This window comes from Nicotiana tomentosiformis, chromosome 7 (genome assembly GCF_000390325.3).
Source record: "Nicotiana tomentosiformis chromosome 7, ASM39032v3, whole genome shotgun sequence".
In the NCBI taxonomy this organism is placed as follows: domain Eukaryota; kingdom Viridiplantae; phylum Streptophyta; class Magnoliopsida; order Solanales; family Solanaceae; genus Nicotiana; species Nicotiana tomentosiformis.
The window spans coordinates 48,162,414-48,183,418 of record NC_090818.1 but is presented as its reverse complement, the minus strand read 5'-3'; the positions used below and the strand labels follow the sequence as shown (position 1 = coordinate 48,183,418).

Here is a 21,005-nt window from a genome sequence, read left to right as displayed (position 1 = left end):
ATTTATGAATGACCAACGCAAACTTTACACAACATTCAGATTATTTATTCTCAACATCGAACCAATACAAACCAATCTACCCTTTTACTCCCAGCTACATTCACTGAGAGCAAAGTGGGAAAACCATGAAATATAAAACCCAAAAATGAAAAAGAAAAGAACAACAATCAAATATAAATAAATAAAAAACCGAACAAGTTCATCAGAATCCTAGGAGGAACAAGGAGCCAATAAAAGCTGTAGTGGAGCCAACAAAGCTCACGGCGATCGAAGAAGCGCCATTCTTTGGAGGAGATGATTCTTGAGAAGGTGCTGCAGTTGGGTTGATCTCTACTGAGCCTGTAGGTGGTGACGGGGCCTCTTCGCCGGACGGGGCCGGAGATGGGGGAACTTCATCTGCTGATGGAGAAGGTGGAGGAGATGCTGCTGTTTGGTTGCGGTTGCTTCTATCTGCCATAACCACAGCATGTAACTTTTCATTCTTGACACAGTTGTCATGAACCCCACTAATGAAGTAGAATGGTCCAGATTGGTTAAATTTGACCACACTGTGTCCATCGCTATACTTCTCAATTGGAGAAGCTGTGTTGCAATTATCATAGTCTGCCTTGTTTACAAGAAGCACTGAGTCTTTATCAGCAGGGTAGTTAAAAGCTGCCAAGGCAAAGTGAGAAATGATATCAGAAACAAACTTGTGTATGACAGCTGAATCCTTGACCTAGAGTTAGTGGTTTGTCAATGAATGTGGTTTTATTATAGATTTTGAGTCTTTTTTGTATATGTATGCACAATTTGAGTCGAAAGCATTGAGTTAAGTTGAATTTATCCACCTATGAGTGATAATTAACAGGTAACATTGAATTGAACCAAAAAAAAAAAAAAACTTACATAAACTGTCACCAATTTGGAATCGACTCCTCTCGGCCCACTGGTTGTAACTATTGGGATATGAAGGGACACTCCAATCTCCAGAACCTCCAACTTTGAACTCGAAAGAGTTGGCATTTTGGAACATTATGAAAAGACTGAGCAAGCCCAAAACATTAAAGACGTTTCTACTTGATCTTGAACTTGTTTGAGCCATTGGGAAAATGAGGAAAACAAGATATTAAATCCTTGAATTGCAATCAAGGTCTTAGAACTTGTTTGGATGTATGGAAATACTATTTGGGTGATGAGAATGGAGAATGATAATGAAGGATATTTGTAGGTGCAGATGGCCATGAACTTTACAAGCTGTGGCAGTGAAGCTTTAGCTTCTTTTTGTTATTCTTCACCTTTAGATTTCTTAACGGCTATTGCAAAGCATAAAGCCAAGAGAGGAACTTGTTTTTTACCACTTTTTAGTTACTTATTTTGGATTTATACTTTCCTTGATCATTATCAAGAATTTTCATGTCTTGTGGTTTGGGTTGTGGAATCTAGAATTTCCAGACTGTAAGATTATTCGTTTGTGTAAAATAGTACTAATTTCGCCTTCTAGGTAACGAGGAGTCTAGGTAGTAATATTAATAATGTTGAGTGACAATTTTTTTTGCCATAGAGTGAGGAGCTCTCAAACAGAAGTTACTACATATGGCGATTATAGTCAAAGTTTAGTTCATCCTATTCGGTATGGAATAATAGTATAGCTGGTTTGCAATTAGATTAACTCTTTTTTCTTTCTCAACATTTGAATTTGAATCACTCACAGAGTCACAGTGCAAGCAGGGCATTAAACTCATCCTGAAGGCCTACAACAATGAATTAATGATGCAATTATCTCTTGAAATGAAGTAATACAAAGTATGGTGAATGGTTAACTAGCTAGCAGTGTTTTAAAAGGCGAGGTGTTTTACATATGCCTCAAGACCCAAAGCACGGGGTGTAAGCCCCATGAGTATTTAATTTTTAATATTTTATAAAATAATATAATTACAGTAAATATTTTAAATAGGTAATATTGCATAAATTGAAGAAAATTATAAATAAGTGAAAAATATGTATAGATGTACTCCATCCTCATAAAAAAAACTAGTCAAAACAATCAATTATATGCAACTTACAAGCACAACTTTTGTTGAAACAAATAAAGTTTTATACGTGGAGGAACAAAAAAGATGATTAATCTTCAATTTGAACCTTTGAACTTGCTGCTATAGAGGAGAATAAGTTTTTTTTTGTATTTGCAAAAAAAAAAAAAAAAAAAAATTGTTCATTGCTTTTGGGAGACAGTAGCAGATTAGCGGACAAGATAAAGAATTGTGAAAGACCATAAATTAGAGCTTCTAGTAATAAAAAAATATTTTGACTTTTAAATTTAATATTTCAGTTCCTTTTTAAAAAATTCGAGTAATTGAGAATTTGGGTATTATATTAAAGATTTGTTCAGCAAATTTCGTTTTAATTTGAAAAAGTCTCTTGGGCTTATGCCTCACTACAAAAAATGCGCTTCAACGCCCGGGCGTACGCCCCGAATTGCTGGGCGTAGGCCTCTTGAGACTTTCGCCCCCCACCACCGCCTCAGGGCATTTTTGGTGCGCCTCGCCGCAGGGCTTGCCCAGAAAATGCCTTTTAAAGCACTGCCAGCTAGAACTGTAATATAGAGCTCCAAACGGAACACGACTATCCAATAGTATCTACTACGACCTTCACAAAACTATCATTTGTGTCGAAAAATTACGATCGATATTTAGAGTTTTTGTTTGAGTTTTTCAATTAATTAATAAAAATTCAATGTCCTTGTATGGTTATAAGTCATGACATTAGGAATGCAGTAAACTTCTTTCCAAGTTTTTATTTTATTTTCGCACTTTAAAATAAACTATTCAAAATTTTATATTTGTCAATAAGATTTTTGACAATAAGAACCAAATTAATGTATTGAGATAAATGGAGTTACTCGAAGAACAATACTCAAAATGAATATATGTTTATTGGTGATAGCCTTGAGAATGTGTACGAGGAAAGATAAGTATGAGCTCACCTTTATTTATCTTTAAGCTATCCTCGTTTTAATATTTCTTTTTATTTTAACTCCAAAAATATGATTATTTTTTCTTCAATAATCTTACAACCAACGGAAGATTTTATGTTTCCAATAACATTTTTCTAATTCTAATCTTATATCAAATAAATGAACTAATTTCTCAATGACGGAAAAGAAAAGGACTATTCTCTCCATTTCGGTCATGCTAGGTGATAACAGACGCTGTTAAATGACCACAAAAATTTAAGTCAGATAAGAAAATAATAAAAAGGAGTAAAAGCCAAAAGAGAAGAAAACCAAAGAAACATGAGTCTCCCAACATGCTTAGACAAGTATGTAAGATTGACCCTAAGCCTAATGATATCAATATTAGAAATATCATAGACCATTTCCAACTCTTGCCTAGACAAATTGACCAAATCGATGACCATCTCCTCGATTTCGACATTGCCCACTGGAATGAGCATAAAATTAGGTTAGATCTTTGACTCGACTTGTACTGGCTTGATTTCGATAGAAAGTATATCTCGACTTGCTGCCACTAAGTTCGGATTTGACCGAGCTAATTGAATTTGCTCACTTGAGTCTTTAAATTTTAAAATTACATCTATTAGGCTCAGTTATTAAGAAAATTTGTAATATGTTAATAACATATATCATTTTCAACCTTTGGCCGTTCAAATTGACAATACAAGGTCACTTGCCTAATTCAAACACTACTCCTATACTTGCATAAATCGACTCAAGGTTTGACTCAATTGATTTGTATTTTAGTTGAACTTATTTTGTTTTAATTCGATAAAAGTTTAGTACAGCTTAAATTTGATTAATGCTCAATAAAATTCGGCTAAGCTAAGCTCTGATTGCTATTTAAAATTCATTTATTAAACTCATTGTTAAGTAAATTAGTACTAATATGTTAATTTAATAGTTGACCCAAAACCCTAATGATTTCAGACCAAAAACATGGTAGACCATTTCTGACCGAGTCAAATTGACCAAATTAACTCCACCGGCCCCAACCTTCTATTTTATTCTACAAGATACAAGAAAACCACACCCCAAAAACACGCGCCGCCATCTGCGCGTCATAAAATTAGTCCCAAACAATAACCTCTGATCTTCCACTTTTTAGTACCCCGCGACCAAGATGGTGGACCCCACGTCTTTCTCGCTAACTCGGAAATGCCACCGCCATTACTCATCCATCAACCACCCTCAACTCCTCACTTCAACAATATTCAACTGTAAAAAGAAAAAATGAATTAGCCAATCATATGCAGATTAGAAAAAAAAGAAAGAATATACCTGTAAAGCAAGTGTATGATATGAGTCCCATTTTGTTCTTCTTGTAGAAACTCTGATCTGGGTTCGTGAGCTGGAGCTGGTGCCTGGTGGGTTTTTGTTAATTTTTTTTTTTCAAGATAGCAAGTTTGGATATTATCAAGAATGTGGAGGGACCCTGGTGCTCCTGCTGATTCTTTCTATCAGGTTCGCCCTGAATGTACAGATGTTCCCAAAACTAGATTCAGAATCAAGGTTAGTATTTCTCCAATTTTATTCTTTAATTTTGTGATTTTAATAGATTTATGGTCTTATATTAGAAGCTTTTCTTGGAAAACTAATTCATTAACTGACCCCTTCTCATCTGTTGTATCAAGCTCTTGTGATTGTATTTTGGTTTTATGTGTGTTTAAGCCTTCTGCAATGGTTAATGGAATGGTCTATTGTTTAATGTTGTGAGATGTATAGAGATGATTGGAAAGATCATGTGTTAGTTGAGATTAAAGATGCTTTTTTGTCAGGCTATACTTGGGTTCTAAATGGGGATCATTAACTGCAATCAGCATAACTAAATGTCTACAGATGTATTCGAGACTTCAAAGTAATGCATTGATGTTTTCGTTAGGTTTTGCTCTCAGAATTGGATAGCGGCGTAAGGCCAGTTGTTTGAAGCATCTTTCAGCTTGCATTCAGATTTAGTAGTTGCAAGTGGAACTTGGTGCAAAGTTACCTGGTTTTGAGTTGGGGAAGAGGGGATTTTGTGCCAACATATTGCAGAAGTTGCTACCTACAAGCTAAAAATATGGGCAAATAATCTTTTTCTTTTCTCATTCTTTAACCTGGAAATCAGTAAATTGCAATTGGATGACACTTCCTGGTTATGAACTTATAAGGCCGGAGTGCAACATTCAATGAGTAACATTGGATGCTGATTAGCATAGTTCATTAGTTCCCTTTTTTGTTCTGTTACACTTGTGGCGCAGATGTTGTGAACTAGTTTTGGACTGTATCTTGAATTGGAACTGTGGGTATTAAGCTGCAAATAGTGATTTGTGAGAGTGCTCATAACTTGCGTGTGATGGGGCAAAGTGATGTTTTTACCCATAAAGTGGCATAAACTTCAGGGGCAATGGTATGACCCCTTCAGAAATCCTGGATAAATTAGGAAGTTGATGATAAGAAAGTTTTAGGAAGGCTTAGAGAAACTAAAAAGTTATACCTTTTATGTTGCAATGGCCTGGTTTTCTGAGTGTAGGGTAAATACTAATTTGTCTGTTTATCGTCACAGATAAGAGTCTGATACATTATCTGTTTCAAATACCATTTTATCCTACCTCGCTCATCGCCCCTCAGGCTTAAAAGCCTTTCCGTTGCCACCACTTACCTAGATCGATATGGCTAGATACATCACAAATAAGATTGTTAATAAATATTTCTCACATTTCTCTTGAATAAGTTGAATTCCTTACTTACAGTATTCGTGTTGCTGCATATATATTATCTATTGATCTACTTATTCAGGCTGGGAAAACCTTAAGTGCAAGGAAATGGCATGCTGCATTTGCGTCAGAAGGTTATCTTGATATTGGCAAAACGCTAAGTCGAATTTATCGTGGGGTAAGTTTGACTTATTGATTTCAAGTTTCTGTAGGTTTACGTGATATGTGATCCTTAAAGCTTCTGTTCTACGGTTTCATTATGCTGGCTGATTTTCCTTTTTCTCTTTTTGGTCTTTGTGGTACTGATCGAATGAATATGTTTTACACATATATAATTGGCAAGATAATTAGCTTAGTAGACTACTAACCATCAAATATCTATAACATTGTAGGGCATTCATCCATCAATTAGAGGTGAAGTTTGGGAATTTTTACTGGGTTGCTATGATCCAAAGAGCACATTTGAGGAACGAGAGAACATACTACAACGGCGGAGGTATTTTACTTTCTTTATTGCCTAAGTTTGGAAGAGCACTTGAATTTTTCCGAATTTTAAAATGCTTTATCATTGTAAATTAGTCCGTTAACTTTAGTGGAGTAACATGGAAAATTATTCTTGGAGGTGACCTGAAATTCGTATTTAGCAACCTTTAAGATCTATGCGCTAAAAGTTGCTCCATACAGAATTGTATGATGACATTATTAACAAACCTGTCAGCTATCAAATTGGTTAACACATTGCACATAGATGTTACCGAATTTAACAAGTTCTTAATAGTCAGAAGATTGTTTTTTTTTTCTTTTTAAATTGTTAATAGTCAAGAGATTGTTCTTCACAGAATCCATCGTATATTTCACTGCTAATGACAAGAGAAATGTTTTGATATTGCATTTCTAAAACTTTTTGTTCTATCTTGCGTGGGATTCTGAAGCCTTTGGATTTTGAAGCGTTCACACCTGTAATTAACCTTCTACAATTTTTGTAACCATGATATAGTTGGCTCCAGTCATGAAGTGGAATTTATAAGGATTTATATAGCTGATCCCTATAGTATAGGAATGGGGCATAGTTGATCATAATTCATCAATATGATTGTGCTCATCTTCACATGTAAAAGGGGGATAATTTGCCATTCCGGAGTATAAATTAACAGTGATCCATATCCAATTTCCATACAATATTCTTGACATGGATTTACGTTGTGTACATTCAGGGCCCAGTATGCTGTACTGAAAGAAGAATGCAGCATGATGTTTCCCATGATTGGAAGTGGTAGGTTCATTACTGCACCTGTAATTACTGAAGATGGTGACCCTATTCGAGATCCTATTACTCTCCAAGAGGCACAAGCGGCAAAAGAATTAAGTTCAGGTGGTCAACAAAATGGTAATCCTGAAGATGTTGAGTTTTCAACTTGTGTGCTTTCCTCCCTCCAGCTCCCCCCCTCTCTCTCTCTCTCTCACACACACACACACTCTCTCTCTCTCTCTCTCTCTCTCTCTCTCTCTCACACACACACACACACACACACATATTGTATATGGAGGTATGCTTGTTGGTAGTTTATACGGTTAATAATCTTTTGACTGCATGGTAGTGCAGGTGTTTCAGCTGGATATGAAATGGTAAAGGAGCACGGCAAAAGAATAATCCAGTGGAAACTGTCATTACACCAGATAGGTTGGTTATCTCTATAGATTTTATGTACTTGTTCAAGATTTAACTTGTTTTTTCATTGTATCCAATCTATAAGAAGTGTTTGTCTATAGACATTTTTCTGTTGGCAAATGAAGTAATAATTTGATTGAGGATGAACCACATGCTAATATCATACTCTTCTGAATCACTTGTTGATGCTTTGTCTCTTGATGTTGATAAGTTCTTTGTTTATGTGTTTATGCTAGGGCTCGATGTTGTTCGGACTGACAGGACACTTGTCTTTTATGAGAAACAGGAGAATCTAGCCAAGCTTTGGGATATTCTGTCTGTTTATGCTTGGTTTGACAAAGATGTTAATTATTGTCAAGGTGGGTTGTCATATTATTTTTGTGATATGAAATTTTCTAGTATTTTTCGCTTCTCTTTGACCCGATAATTGCTGGGCCGCAGGGGCTTTTTGGCATTTATCTGTAACAGTTCAAACTTGAATATGTGTTTGAAGGCTTTTCTACACCCTGCTTTCACCTTTTTTGACTATTTCTTGTGGAATATGCTTATGGTGATGATCAATTGGTTTCAGGCTTGAAGAAAAAAATTGTATAGACGTAGTTAGAATGTTTCTCTAGGTCAAAATGCATGCATATTTGTCGATAAATTATCTTAAAAAGGTGAAAGGATCCATCTTTTGTATATCAGTTTTGATATATTTTCCCATAGCAAATTGTATCGTTGTATGTGATATCATCAGCTTTATCTGTATCAAGTTATCGGCACATAGATTCAACAATTTTCCTTCTAATCAAAAGAAAAAAAGAAAAGAAAAGGAAGTTCTCTTTTTCAATGCATTAGAGTCTCCTTATTTTATAGTATTTGTTTTCGCTGTTGTTTATCCTTTTTCTCTATTGAATATTAAGCTCTTGACAATGCTGAGCAGGAATGAGCGATCTTTGCTCCCCCATGATTATTCTTCTAGATGATGAAGCCGATGCATTTTGGTGCTTTCAACGCCTTATGAAGAGACTGGTATATACAAAAATTTCTTTATTCACACAACCTGTTTCATCATTCTAATGGCGTAAATTATATTTTTTAATTGCTGTATTCTCTCAAATTTGACCACTGTTATGGTCTTCATTTCCTAAATGTTAATATGTGCTCACATTTTTTATTTGCATCACAACTCTTTTGTCTTTGTACCTGAATATTAGCACACATCTGTATGTAAAAAACCTGACTTTTGCAATTCCTTAGCTTCTCATAATTAGATCAGCAATAGATATTGTCGGCACTGTATTATACTATACGATTAGGACAATTCCTTCACCCTTTCTAGTTGAAGGAGAGTATATTATGAGATTGGGAACTTACTCATGATATGGAGGGAAATACTCATGAATCAAGTAGAAGAGAATTTCCTGTTCCTTATCAAAATTCCCTGTTATACTGGAATATTATTAATATCAATAATGGAGCAGGGAAATGCTCATAAGGCAAGAGTATCTTGTGAGGCGGATATGATAGCTGTTAACCACTCAGGTCGCATAAAAGAAATAGTATTGAAAAATTTACAATTGCCAAGAAAATATTTTCCAAATACTAAAAGAAGAAATATTCGATTAATTTGGGATTCCATATATTTCATTTAAAGGATTAAACCTCATCTGTATATTTTTTGTGCCCTTACCATACTTTAACAGCTATATTTTGAGTTTCACCTTCTATCATTGGTGTTACTATATGGATTATGCTTTTTGCAGTTGTTGTGACTAATATCAAGTGTTCTGTGAAATTTTAAAGAGAGGAAATTTCAGATGCACCGAGAGGTCTGTTGGAGTAGAGGTGCAGCTGAGTAATCTAGCTTCAGTAACGCAAGTTATTGATCCAAAACTTCATCGTCACTTAGGTATGATCTTTTCCCTTTAAATTATAAGTACCTAGTCCAGTAAAACGCAATTTATGTTCTTATTTTTTCATCTGGTCTTTGTCTCAATATGAACGACGTCTTATTTCGGAACTTCATCTAATAATCTAAGACAAGCGGCTCACTGATGCTTTATACAGTACGGCTATCCTAAGAATTTCATAACCAACAATATCAGTTCTAAATTTTCAATTGAAAACTGAACTGACAGAGTTGTTATGATGTTGGAAACTAAAAGCATCTTCCCTATGTTCTGTTTTTGCTGGAGGGTACATCTTGCAGAAGTCAGCTATAACTGCAGGCTATTATCTGTCGGTCAAACTCTGGTTACATTGCTCTGATTTTCCAAAATAGTAGCTGAGAAGATTATGCTGTTTAATGCTACACTGGGATTCTTCGTAGTTCTTTATAATTTCCTGTACACTTTTTGCATGCACATAAATTATACTAGAATCTTCCAGTTTATCTACAGCTGTAGCTTGCAATCATGATTACTTGCATTGTCTTGGCCATTGAGACTAAATAATGGACAAAATAGCTTTTCTATATATACATCTCTAAACCTGCAAAGCATGCCAAAAGCTACTCAATCACTGCTTAACTTCTCTTCCTGCTGCTGTGTAGTACCCCCATGTTCTAATGATAAACTAGAAAGTTTCTCACATCCGCTTGACAATTTGATTATGTGCTACCCGGAGGTGTTTTATTACACTTAGAGTTTCAGTATGATCTTCTTATGAAAGTATGTGATTAGCCTAATATTCCCTCAACGATAGAGAATTGGTCTCTGGCAGGGGTGGAGGTAGAAGTCCAAATACGGGGGTCGGCCAAACCCAATAGCTTTTGCTCAAATAGTATATTTGTGTTAAAAGAATTCATTATATATGTACTCACATTAAATTTAGAACTCAATTATTAGCACTTGAAGTCGTTCTAAAATCAAGAAGCCATGAAGTTGAAATTCTAGCTCCACCTCTGGTCTTTGGTACAAGCTTTCAATTATTTAAATTGGCATGCAGATATAAAGAGTTACAATCATATCTTCTATGAAATAGTAATATTGGATTTCGTTCTGATCTTGTTCACAGAGACATTAGGTGGAGGTGATTACCTATTTGCTATCCGGATGCTCATTGTTTTGTTTCGTCGAGAATTTTCTTTTGCTGATTCATTATATCTTTGGGAGGTAGGATTTTTCTCCTGAATAATTTAACTAGTTTTCCTGATCTGGACCTGCTAGTTGATGGCTTTTCCATCTGGTTGTCTGAAAAGTAACTTATGACTTAACTCTATTGTTCCTTTTCTGATGCATGTATATATTTATGGTCTGACCGCGATGTTCTTATTGTCTCAATTTTTTTTATTACTTTTCATCACCTTTTTTCAACAGATGATGTGGGCTTTGGAATATGATCCCGACCTTTTTCTTATGTATGAAGACCCTGACTTAGCAGCTGAAAAATCTGAAGGATCTAAAGGAAAACCAAAATCGACACGCCAGTGTGGGAAATTTGAGAGAGAAAATATGAAAAATGGAGGCAAAGGTGTTGAAGCTCCCCTCCCAATTTCCGTTTTCCTAGTAGCCAGTGTCCTGAAAGACAAGAGCACGAAGTTGCTGACAGAAGCTAAAGGACTGGACGATGTTGTTAAGGTTGGTTTGCAAAGTACATAATAACTTCTATTGTGTTCTCCAACTCAAGAGTCTTTCTTCTAACCTCATCTTTGGCGAACTTCCATAGACATGGCGTGACAGGCAGGTGATCACACCTGTGGATGGAAGAAAATCTTTCGAATCTTATTTTAATAATCTGTTTTAATTATAACAGATACTGAATGACATCACTGGAAACCTGGATGCCAAAAAGGCTTGCACCGGTGCAATGAAACTTCACAAGAAATATCTTAAAAAGGTATTGCTACTCCCTCCAGTATTAACTTGTCACTTTTGCTAAACATAGTTCCAAAGGATTTGTCGTTTTAGACAATCAAGAAATAGTTGATTAATTTAGATGCTCTAGAATGAAGTAAAAAGACTGAGATATCAAAGAATAAATAAGGGAAACTAGTCGATTACTAGTAATATTTTCTTAAAGACTGCTAAATGCTAAAGTGACGAGTAAATATGGGGGGGGGGGGGGGGTGCGCTTGAGGAGGGGAATATAAGATTATAAACATGGCAAAGACTGTTGGAGGCATAGATTGTTCATCAGAGCTGTATCGGTATCTTAACAAACAACTTAGAATTATTTGCAGTATAGTTTCTTGTAGATCGATTATGAATTTACATTTGCTAATGATGATTACTTTAAACAGGCAGCCAATGCCAACAGGTAACCAAAGCCAAAGCAAGCGCTAGGCAATTCATAAGCCATGGCGCTCATGTAAAATAACTTTTGTTATCCTTCTCTTTGAACTTGTGACTGTACTCTCCCTGTTCTCTCCAATGAGCTTAATGTTGCTTCAGTATTGCTGCAGCGTAAGAATGCTATCGCGAATTTCGATATTCTGATTTTTTTGGCCATGTTGAGGAAGAGTCTGACTGCTTTTGTATACTATGGCTTGATTTGTTGAGGCCAATGTAAATTTTCATTGTTGTCCAGCTCCAAATTGGTAGTTTTTTTGTATACTAAGACACTTCCATTTGTTGTAACATTAACATTTTCTTTCGTACTTTACTAGTTTATGATGAAATTACATGTAAGTATAAAAAGCCAATTACCTCAGAGGCAAAAGAAGTGGTATTGATGAGAAAGACCAGAAAACAATGATCTCCTCCTCGTTCTTTTATTCCTCATGATTTTTGAAACAAGAAGAGAAGATATCAGAAATAGTCTTTTAATTTTCTTGATGGTATTTTCATTCGTGTTGTCAGATCTCTTCTTGGCTGATAATTTTTACATAAACAATGATAGACAAAGATGAACTCATGCAAAGAAATGGCTAGACTGATGAAAAATTATCAAAAAGTTAACGGAACTTTCTTGTCCGGCCTATGATCCTATGATAAATCTTCTGCGTAGGAGAAAAAATAATCTACTCTTGTACATGAGAGAAAACCCATTTTTAATTCGCACTGTCCGTTTATTATACGGAAAAAGTTTAAATATGCCCATGAATTATTAAAAACAGAGCAATTATGCCCTCCGTTTGTATTTGGGTGCAAAACTGCCCTTGCCGTTAATAAAGTGGTTCACTTTTGCCTCTCCCCACTAAGAGACTCCACACAAGGAAATTTTTGTACCCAAATACAAATGGAGGGCATAATTGCTCTATATTCAATAGTTCAGGGGCATATTTAACCTTTTTTCGTATAAAATAATACTTTTTTGCTGAGTTGAAAATCCACGTCGGAGAAAAAGTCTTCTTTCTAAAAAAAAAAAAAGCGGGAAAGGAATGTCTTGCCATATCTTTTACATAGTAATTTCTATGATGATGAGAAATCTCACCGGAAAATCCCTCCGGCCAGCTGATCACAACCTCCTGCTTCACTTTTTTTACTTATTATTTTTTTACTGGATCAAATTCATGTGATTTGATTTTTATATTCTTAGAACTCCTAAGTCCTAGCATGTAAGATAACCAAACAATACCCCATTAGAGGGACTCGAATCCGGATCTGCTCAAAGGATACAATGCCATTGTTCATCATTGATGTATCCGTAATAAAATGACCCTTTACGTTGTAATATCAATTCTTAATGCAAAATCTTATTATTAGAGTACCAAGTAATTAATGGTGAAATGTTTTTCGTTTCGTCTTCCTATTTTAATTTGCAACCACATATCAATACATCCATAAGTTACTATCACAAATTTTACTTTTACATTTCTCTTATGTGGGTATTTGGGTACAAAATTGTGCCCTCCTTTTGTACCCAAATACAAACGGAGGGCGTAATTGCTCTATTTTTAATAGTTTAGGGGCATATTTGGACCTTTTCAACTCAGCAAAAAAGTATTATTTTATACGGAAAATGGTCAAATATGCCCATGAACTATTGAAAATAGAGCAATTATGCCCTCCATTTATTTTATACGAAAAATGGTCAGATATGTTCCTGAACTATTGAAAATAGAACAATTATGCCCTCCATTTGTATTTGGGTACAAAATTATCCTTGATGTGGAGTATGTTAGTGGGGGAGGGGCAAAAGTAATTTTGTACCCAAATGCAAACGGAAGGCATTATTATATCAGACTTTTTTATGAATAGTTATACGCTATTATAGGTTAATTTACTTTGACGGGGGGGGGGGGGGGGGGACCTATTGCGTTGTTAAGTGCAGAAAAATTAAACTCTCAGGTCACTTTTATTTGGCACCTTTTGACTTTTCACGGACCTTAAGAAATAATAAATGAAGTGCATAATTTATCATGCTACCCATATTAATTGATGCATATTTTATTGGATTTGAGAAAATGATTTGAAATGATAATAAATACTGTGGGTAAAACAGAAAAAAAATTAATGTCTTCTCTTGATATGCGTAAAATATCAAGTAAAAGTGAATATCTATTTTTAGTATATATACCAAGTAAAAGTGACCGGAGGGAGTAATTATTATGTGATTAATTCCGAAGAGAGAGAAAAGGTTTAGTGTCCAAAGGAGAAAATAACAGCACCAGTAAATGGATGACATTTCAATCTTCACATAAGGGAAAAAATTAAAAAATAACCAGATTTACAAGTGGTAATTGAAAAATAGCCACAATTTTAAAAGTAATCGAAATTTAATCACTTTTCATGTAAAAGATAAATTTGAACAAAAATAATGTTCAAAATCCGAAAATATTTCGAATTTTTTACATGTGAACTTCTAGCATAACATGCTGGAATTCTATAATGTGCTGGAGTTCCAATATAATATGTTGGAAATCCATACACAGGTGCTCCAAATCTCCAGTATATTATGATGGAATTCCATAATGTGCTAGAGTTCCAACATAATATGCTGAAAATCCATATACAGGTACTCCAATCTCCAAGTATATTATGCTAGAACTTTCCGTATTGCAGCAAAATGGTGATTATTTTTCAAGGAATTTTTTCTTTCATATACAATATTTGAAACTTTTTTGCCAAAATTATTCTAATTTTATATATTATCCGCCCTAAACAAGAATTACTTATAAATTATATACAATCCATTATTAGTGTCTTAAATTAGGGAATTTAGTTATATCCTTTTCCTATTTTCTCTCCACTCTTTCAACAAATATTTTCCTTTCCAGATTCAATCAAACAGAGGACCGCGAGAACCATATGAGATAATATCTACTAATAGATTTTGACCAACATTCTGTTTCCCTTTCAAGAAATGTAGGAAAAATTGTAAAAAGAAAGAAATGGATACAAGAATTTGAGGAATTAGAACAGGTAAAGACATTGATGAGAATATTTACCACATCTCCAAATATTTTCAAGAAGTCGTATGTACAAAGCATAAGCGAATCTCTCTCCACTTTTGGCAGCCAAACAAGTAACGACTTCATCATTGAGTCCAAGGTTCAAGACAGTATCCATCATCCCAAGCATAGAAATTTATAAGTAAATCAAGCAAAATTAGTAGGGGAATAAATAGAAATTAAGCAAACTGCATACATTAAGAGGTGAAGTCGCTTTTATTTTGTTGCAGACTTTACTTTCCACGAACAGTTTTCAGTTCGATCAGATTTGAAGTCTATAGTCAACTAACTTTGAGGGCTGAAACATGTACGTCATGAATCAGTGCACACGAGTCAATTTAAAATTCATTCTTTACTTTTCTTTCTTTAACAAATCGAATAAAAAAGAATAATGTATCATACAACAACATACAAATTAAAAAATAAATGTCGTATAAATTTGATATATCTACAACAACATACGTACTAAAAATAAATTTCATACAACGAATTATATAGTATACAATTTATTTACAACTTATCTACAACTTTCATATATCATTTTTACCTAGTTAAATACATCTAAAACATCATACAACTTAAATATAATTTTCATATAAATTTTATACAATATGTCTTTTGTATGTATTTTGTATATGATTTGTATATATTTTGTATGTGGTGTGTTCTTCTTCCTTTGTGAAATTTCAATCAAAACTTCATCTCTTAATACAATTTTGATACATATCAACAACTTTATGTAAAAAGATACGTATTTATAACTTAATATAAATTTCATACAACGATTCATACATTATACAACTATTTTTCAATTTTCATACAACATCCAATTAAAAAAATATATAACTAAAATAGAATACAATTTAAATACAATCTACATACAACTTTAATACAATTTCGTAACTATTGTATGTCATGTGTTTTTCTTCTTCTCCTTCTTCGAGTTTCAATATGAAATTCATCCATACTCAAGTCTAATCTTAAAATTGAGATATAAACTTCAAAGAATATTCTCAATTGTTTGCAACAATACCCGATCTAAACAAATAATAGTTTTTAAAAATTCAAATTCAAATTCAAAGATTCGAAACTTTTTAATGGTTGTCAATGGTGGAGAGTCAAATACCTTCAAAATTTATTGATTGATAATTTCAATTCGAATACCAATTGTGAAACACGAAAGAAAATTATTAAGTTAAAATTTTATATTTAAATAATTAAAATTCATTGATGAATTTTCTAGAAAAAAGAAAGTATAAAAAAGTAGAGAAAAATTAGGTAAAAAACAGAAGGAGAGAAAGAGAGAGATGGAGAGAGAAAGAGAGAGAGATTGCGCAGGGATGGTAAACAATCGATTCCTATTCAATTCATAATATAAAGGAATATTAATTTATATATAATTAATAAATTATATATGCTTATGTAATTAAGTTAAAACTTGATTACTAAGGATAATACAGTTTCATTTTACAAACGCGGACTATTTTTTAATTACCCGGCTAGCGTGTGGTATTTTGACCCACATAAGAGAAAACTAATTGACATTTATCCAAACGCCCTTGGTTATTCCTCTTTGAATTTCAGCTGGTATTCATTTTCGTCAATACAGAGAAGTTTCAAGTTTATCTCCCAAAACTTGTTCATGCTCTGTTTGGCAATGTTTTTTTGTTTCTTTTTCATTTTCTTCCTTTTCTTTTTGTTTGCGGACCCAACAAAATTCGTTACACTACGCAGATCTCTGCAGAGAAGAAAAATATTCTCTATTATACTTTTCTTGCTCCCTACTTCACATTTCATAATCACACAGTACTACACACAACATCTTCTTCACGAAAAAATTTCCAAATTCCATAAAACCATCAGCACATCTCCATTATTTACACCATGTGAAAATCAACCCCAAAATGGCCCATAAACAGAGCTCCAAAATCCACCTCCATAAAACCAGCTGAAAACCACCTTCAAACAGTCATGTAAACTCCACCAGTAGCCAGTCTCGTTTACCAGCTTCAGGGCAAAATTCCATCTAAAACCAGTGACCCAAAGCAGAAACACCGCTAGAAAACCACCATACGTGAACCACTTTCTTCCATAAAACAGACAAGAGTAGAAGCAAACATGTAGTGAGCATCAACTCGACTCAGGATTAATAACCCATTTTCACTGCAATCGTTCATAAGCCAACCACAACAGGGGAAACGATTGAGTAGTTCAGCGGTTACTTTTGTTCGTGTTGAGGTTTTCTCTTTCAGTGACGAGTATCCCGTTCGTCGCTCCGGTTCCTATTGCTCTAGTTTTTGTTCAAAGTTCTGGGTCAACGGCTGCTTTCCAGATTAGAAAGGAGTATTGCACTTAAGGTCCATTTCTGCTTTGCTTACTCTTCCTTCTTTTTCACCCAGTTTAATTAACTCTTGTGAATGTTGTGTTGATTTATTCATTTACTTGGTTGAGATGAATTTTTGTACTCCTGCCGTATTGATTTCTTTCTTTGAGTTTGAATTTTATCCCAAAATTTGAGATACTCATATGAAATTGGAAAACATGAATTAGATATTTGGAATATGCGTACTACATTAACTACTGTGAATGTTCTATTGATTTATTTGTTTACTTGGTTGAGATAAATCTTTTGCTCTGTTTCTCATGTGCAGGATGTCGTCTGCCTGGGATAACATTAGATTGGGAGTGAAGGAATATAAAAAGTTAAGAGACGAATCACTGAATAAAGAGGTCCAATTGTACAAAGTGAAACACAGTCTCCTCTCACTTGAGAAGGAAGTGTCTGAGTTGGAAAATTCTGAACTCTATTTGGGGGAGCAAATTTCCAAAAAGAGAAATGAATGCGCGGAGAAAGCGGAGATGCTCCCCGAGTTAGAGTCAGTCTACAATGCATCGGTGAGGAAACTTAAAAATCAAGAAGAAATTATCAAGGTGTTCGTGGGTAGTCTGTCTGGCAGACAATATTTTTTATCTCAATTGGACACAGATGCAATAATCTGGATCCACGAGTTTGTGCCCACAAAAAAAGTTAAATTTGTTCTGGGGAAGTCCATAAAACTAGCTCATGCCGAGGCAATGAAAAGAGATATCAAGGGTTTTGGGGATTTGACCTCTGGCATATTGTACGAACTTGATAATGGTCGTTTCCGGGAATTGGAGAAATATCAGACCCGTCATAGGCATGTTGCAACACCGATAAACATGGAAGCTCTTGCAAAGCCGACTCTCTCTGAACATTCCAAGTGAGTACCAATAACTTGAAAAGATTGGTATTTTTTATTTTATTGTCATCATCTGCTCCCCGCCCCAATTTCACCATTTTCGACGGCGAACTAAGGCGCGAAGCCTCGCCCTCTGATTCTGTCTGAATTATAGCAAAGATTACCTACAAATCATACCTCAAACTGATGTTCGTCTGATGATATATTGCTTTGTTTAGAGAATTAAACAACTTCCTTTTATTAATTATAGAATATGATGTATTGCTTGGTTGGGGTTTAATTTTCCTTCCAGTTTCTACATATTTGGATCTTTATTGGCTTTGAAGCCACGATTAGTGCACACTATACATCAATTGTTTCAAGAAGATTGTGGTGTGGTGAAGATAGTTGTTTGCCCAAATGATGGCCTTTTTTATCTCATTTGTATTCCCTTTTTTGGTTGTCCATAAACACCTCATTTCTTTTGTTTTGCACAATGTGCAGATTAAGCATGAGTTTGTGTAGCCATTAGGCTTGTTTTACTGATTGTGTGGAAACAATGAGCTCTGACTCCACAGTTGACTTTGCAACAGTCTCTCTCGTTTCCTGGAAAACCTAGGAAAACATCCTCAGCACAAGACTCTCTGATGTACTTTTCATGTCATACCAGGCCACGGTCCAATCAATGTCTATTATAACCACGACGCTTCAAATTTTGACCCTCCTTGAACCTTACACGATAACTCAAGTCCCTTTGACATCTATCATTTCCCTACACGCAGCATTCATATGCATCTCTCTTGTACAATGTGTATACCTTGACAACAATCTCACAAGTCACAACAAACGACATATTTGATCTTGTTGTTGTGAGGTGCATCTTTCTGCAGCAGCTCCTTATGATTCACAAGAACGCTCATGACTTTACAGTTTCAGTGTGAAATTTTTCAGAATTTACTTTGCGTAATTTTTCTGACAAATAAAACCTCATTTCTAGGCCAACCTAATTTAATTTCCCCGTTAGGGAAGTTAAGACAGTTATCATTTGAAAGACCTTCATCATCTCCTTTTTTCAATTCATCAATGAAATTAACATTTCTTCTTTTTTCAATTCATTCATTGTAGATTGTTCATTTTTGTTTTAGCTTCCTTGCCTTTTCCTCCTTAATTACTCTGTAACTTGAGTTGTGCGGCTCCTTTTACAGATCACTTTTGTCTTATGAGCCTTATCTGCTCCTCTTCTAGTAAACCATTCGACAAAAACAAAGTGAACCTTAACAGATCCTTAGCATTTTCTAAGTAACATATATTTAGCTTCAAGAGAAAAATAGGTAACTAGAATTTTCTGAACAACTTTACTATCACGAAGGTCTGCAATCTACCTTGTTTCCTATCCTGATAAGTCTATCTCACTGCTGTGACGGTTTCAAATACTTTTATCTTTTGCATTTAAAATTTCCTCGCAAGATTCTGTGTTTTCTTACTACTGATTGTTTCATCTTTCTGGTATTCTTCTTCTTTGAGAATCTCTTTTCTTGAACACGTGCAGTATTTCTAAATTCTATTAAATGATACTGCTACATACTATTTAAAGCTGATGATTTACATATAAAGCATTTTGACATCTTCATTTGGATATTGACCGAAAATGGCGTTCACTAAGTGGCTTTCACGCAGAAAAATCTGTCGAGATCTAATTAATCTCCAGTTTCATTTTCCATTAACTTGAACCCTTAAGCTCTCTATCTGTTCAGTTATCCAGATTAGGTGCATTACTTACTGATGGCTATCTTATTTTGCTTATTGCATTACTTATCAAACTTGAACTCATGAAATACAATTAAGAATTAAGATACTTCAATTTGATCCGGTCAGCAAACTAAACTATGACCATTTCAGTGAGACCGAGCCTTTGCAGTACGATTGGACAAACATAATTAGGGAGAAGGTAGAGGAGATTAAAGCTGCTTTAACAGCAAAAGAAAATGCTTCTGAATTGATAAGAACTTTGAAGCAACATTTCAAAGATTCTAACTGGAAAGATGAGAAGGTTGTCGCATTTTTATGGGATGATATCATTCATGCTGTTCAGTGGCCTGCGGATCCACGAGAATGTGTGGCTTTTGCCCATTGCCAAGTATTGATTTCCCTCACTTTTTGAGTTCAAGTTTAGTTACTTCTACACTTTTGTTATGTTAGTTACTTCTACGCTTTTGTAGTTTTTGAGTTCAATTGCTTATAACTTTTTCTTTTTCCTTTTTTTCCGCTTCTTTCCTTTTTCTCACTTTGCAGGTGAAAACATGGAAGGATGTGCTGATTATGGTATGCACTACAAAAAAGCTTAAAAGGAAACTCATGTACAAAGTACAAGACCGGTGTTTTGATGATGAACGCGAGGGTGTATTTCCTATAATTGTAAGGTGTCTCTATAGTGAAAATGTCCTCGCCAAAGGTACGATCCGTCATTGGTTCAATATCGGATCTAACCTTAAGGGCAGGTAAGACTGGCAAAAGTACTTGGCTATCATCTCTTATTATTAAGTGCTAACATCTATAATTATGGCAGGAAAGACTTTCTCTCGTTGCTGGAGCCCTTTGTCAAAGAGCTGAAGAAGAAATGATTTTGTCGTGATTTCCAGTTGAGCGGATTGTCTCCACTTTTTGTTTTCCCTAGAGAATAGGAGTAAAAACAGCAATAGGAATTTTTACAGGAATTGACGTTTTGCTTCATGTCTTTAACTGTTTTATGTGGATTTGCTTTTTTGGATATTACTTACTTTCCTGTGTTTCTTTGTTTATTACTATCTCGCACTGCTTCTGTATCAGTTTACTAATTGACTTATTAAATATCTACACGCATATAATTTACTTACTGTGTAAAATGTATCTAACTAATATTTTATGATATTATTTTAAAATACTTATTACAAGATATTTCACATTAATAAATATCTACAATTTCATAATATTTGATTAAATATTTAAACGTACTCGTGGGGCGGCTGAAGGGTAGGGCAATTTAAGCCATTGCCTTCCCCCCCAAATTTTTTAAGTATATTACAATATATAACATATAATTTATGTAATTATTATTAATAAAAAATTTTAAATGATAAATTTATCTTCC

At 34.5% G+C, this 21,005-nt stretch overlaps 3 protein-coding genes across 5 annotated transcripts; 2 read left to right on the top strand and 1 right to left on the bottom strand.

Moving 5' to 3' along the window:
- Nucleotides 1-23: 23 nt before the first annotated feature.
- LOC104101176 (early nodulin-like protein 9) lies at nucleotides 24-1,219 on the bottom strand. The gene is made up of 2 exons (XM_009608612.4): nucleotides 889-1,219; nucleotides 24-654 (listed from the first exon to the last, which is right to left on the bottom strand). Exons 1-2 carry the CDS (start codon nucleotides 1,082-1,084, stop codon nucleotides 203-205), a joined length of 648 nt encoding a protein of 215 aa, XP_009606907.1. The 5' UTR covers nucleotides 1,085-1,219; the 3' UTR covers nucleotides 24-202.
- Nucleotides 1,220-4,011: 2,792 nt separating this feature from the next.
- Nucleotides 4,012-12,024, top strand: LOC104101177 (rab GTPase-activating protein 22). Of its 2 annotated transcripts, none has more exons than XM_009608614.4 (12): nucleotides 4,012-4,507; nucleotides 5,774-5,869; nucleotides 6,084-6,187; nucleotides 6,906-7,063; nucleotides 7,295-7,372; nucleotides 7,597-7,719; nucleotides 8,286-8,374; nucleotides 9,149-9,254; nucleotides 10,361-10,458; nucleotides 10,663-10,923; nucleotides 11,099-11,182; nucleotides 11,586-12,024. In XM_009608614.4, exons 1-12 carry the CDS (start codon nucleotides 4,418-4,420, stop codon nucleotides 11,604-11,606), a joined length of 1,308 nt encoding a protein of 435 aa, XP_009606909.1. In that variant the 5' UTR covers nucleotides 4,012-4,417; the 3' UTR covers nucleotides 11,607-12,024. The 2 variants fall into 2 exon arrangements, with proteins under 2 accessions (XP_009606909.1, XP_009606908.1); XM_009608613.4 differs by having other exon boundaries at nucleotides 4,013-4,507; nucleotides 6,906-7,078; nucleotides 11,586-11,963.
- A 4,245-nt stretch (nucleotides 12,025-16,269) lies between these two features.
- On the top strand, nucleotides 16,270-20,676 carry LOC104101178 (uncharacterized). Of its 2 annotated transcripts, none has more exons than XM_009608615.4 (5): nucleotides 16,270-17,035; nucleotides 17,330-17,920; nucleotides 19,778-20,015; nucleotides 20,171-20,376; nucleotides 20,450-20,676. In XM_009608615.4, the coding sequence occupies exons 2-5, from the start codon at nucleotides 17,331-17,333 to the stop codon at nucleotides 20,508-20,510; spliced, it is 1,095 nt and encodes a 364-aa protein (XP_009606910.1). In that variant the 5' UTR covers nucleotides 16,270-17,035; nucleotide 17,330; the 3' UTR covers nucleotides 20,511-20,676. The 2 variants fall into 2 exon arrangements, with proteins under 2 accessions (XP_009606910.1, XP_009606911.1); XM_009608616.4 differs by having other exon boundaries at nucleotides 16,273-17,035; nucleotides 20,445-20,676.
- Nucleotides 20,677-21,005: the final 329 nt, after the last annotated feature.

Excerpts from the sequence above, each read along its gene's own strand:
- LOC104101176 (XM_009608612.4), bottom strand. The coding sequence starts at position 1,084 with ATGGCTCAAACAAGTTCAAGATCAAGTAGAAACGTCTTTAATGTTTTG. Across the intron at positions 655-888 it reads CCAAATTGGTGACAGTTTAT|CTTTTAACTACCCTGCTGAT; the intron begins GTAAGTTTTTTT and ends TTGCCTTGGCAG.
- LOC104101177 (XM_009608613.4), top strand. The coding sequence starts at position 4,418 with ATGTGGAGGGACCCTGGTGCTCCTGCTGATTCTTTCTATCAGGTTCGC. Across the intron at positions 7,079-7,294 it reads TTCAGGTGGTCAACAAAATG|GTGTTTCAGCTGGATATGAA; the intron begins GTAATCCTGAAG and ends ATGGTAGTGCAG. Across the intron at positions 10,924-11,098 it reads GACTGGACGATGTTGTTAAG|ATACTGAATGACATCACTGG; the intron begins GTTGGTTTGCAA and ends TAATTATAACAG.
- LOC104101178 (XM_009608615.4), top strand. The coding sequence starts at position 17,331 with ATGTCGTCTGCCTGGGATAACATTAGATTGGGAGTGAAGGAATATAAA. Across the intron at positions 17,921-19,777 it reads ACTCTCTCTGAACATTCCAA|TGAGACCGAGCCTTTGCAGT; the intron begins GTGAGTACCAAT and ends TGACCATTTCAG. Across the intron at positions 20,016-20,170 it reads TGGCTTTTGCCCATTGCCAA|GTGAAAACATGGAAGGATGT; the intron begins GTATTGATTTCC and ends CTCACTTTGCAG.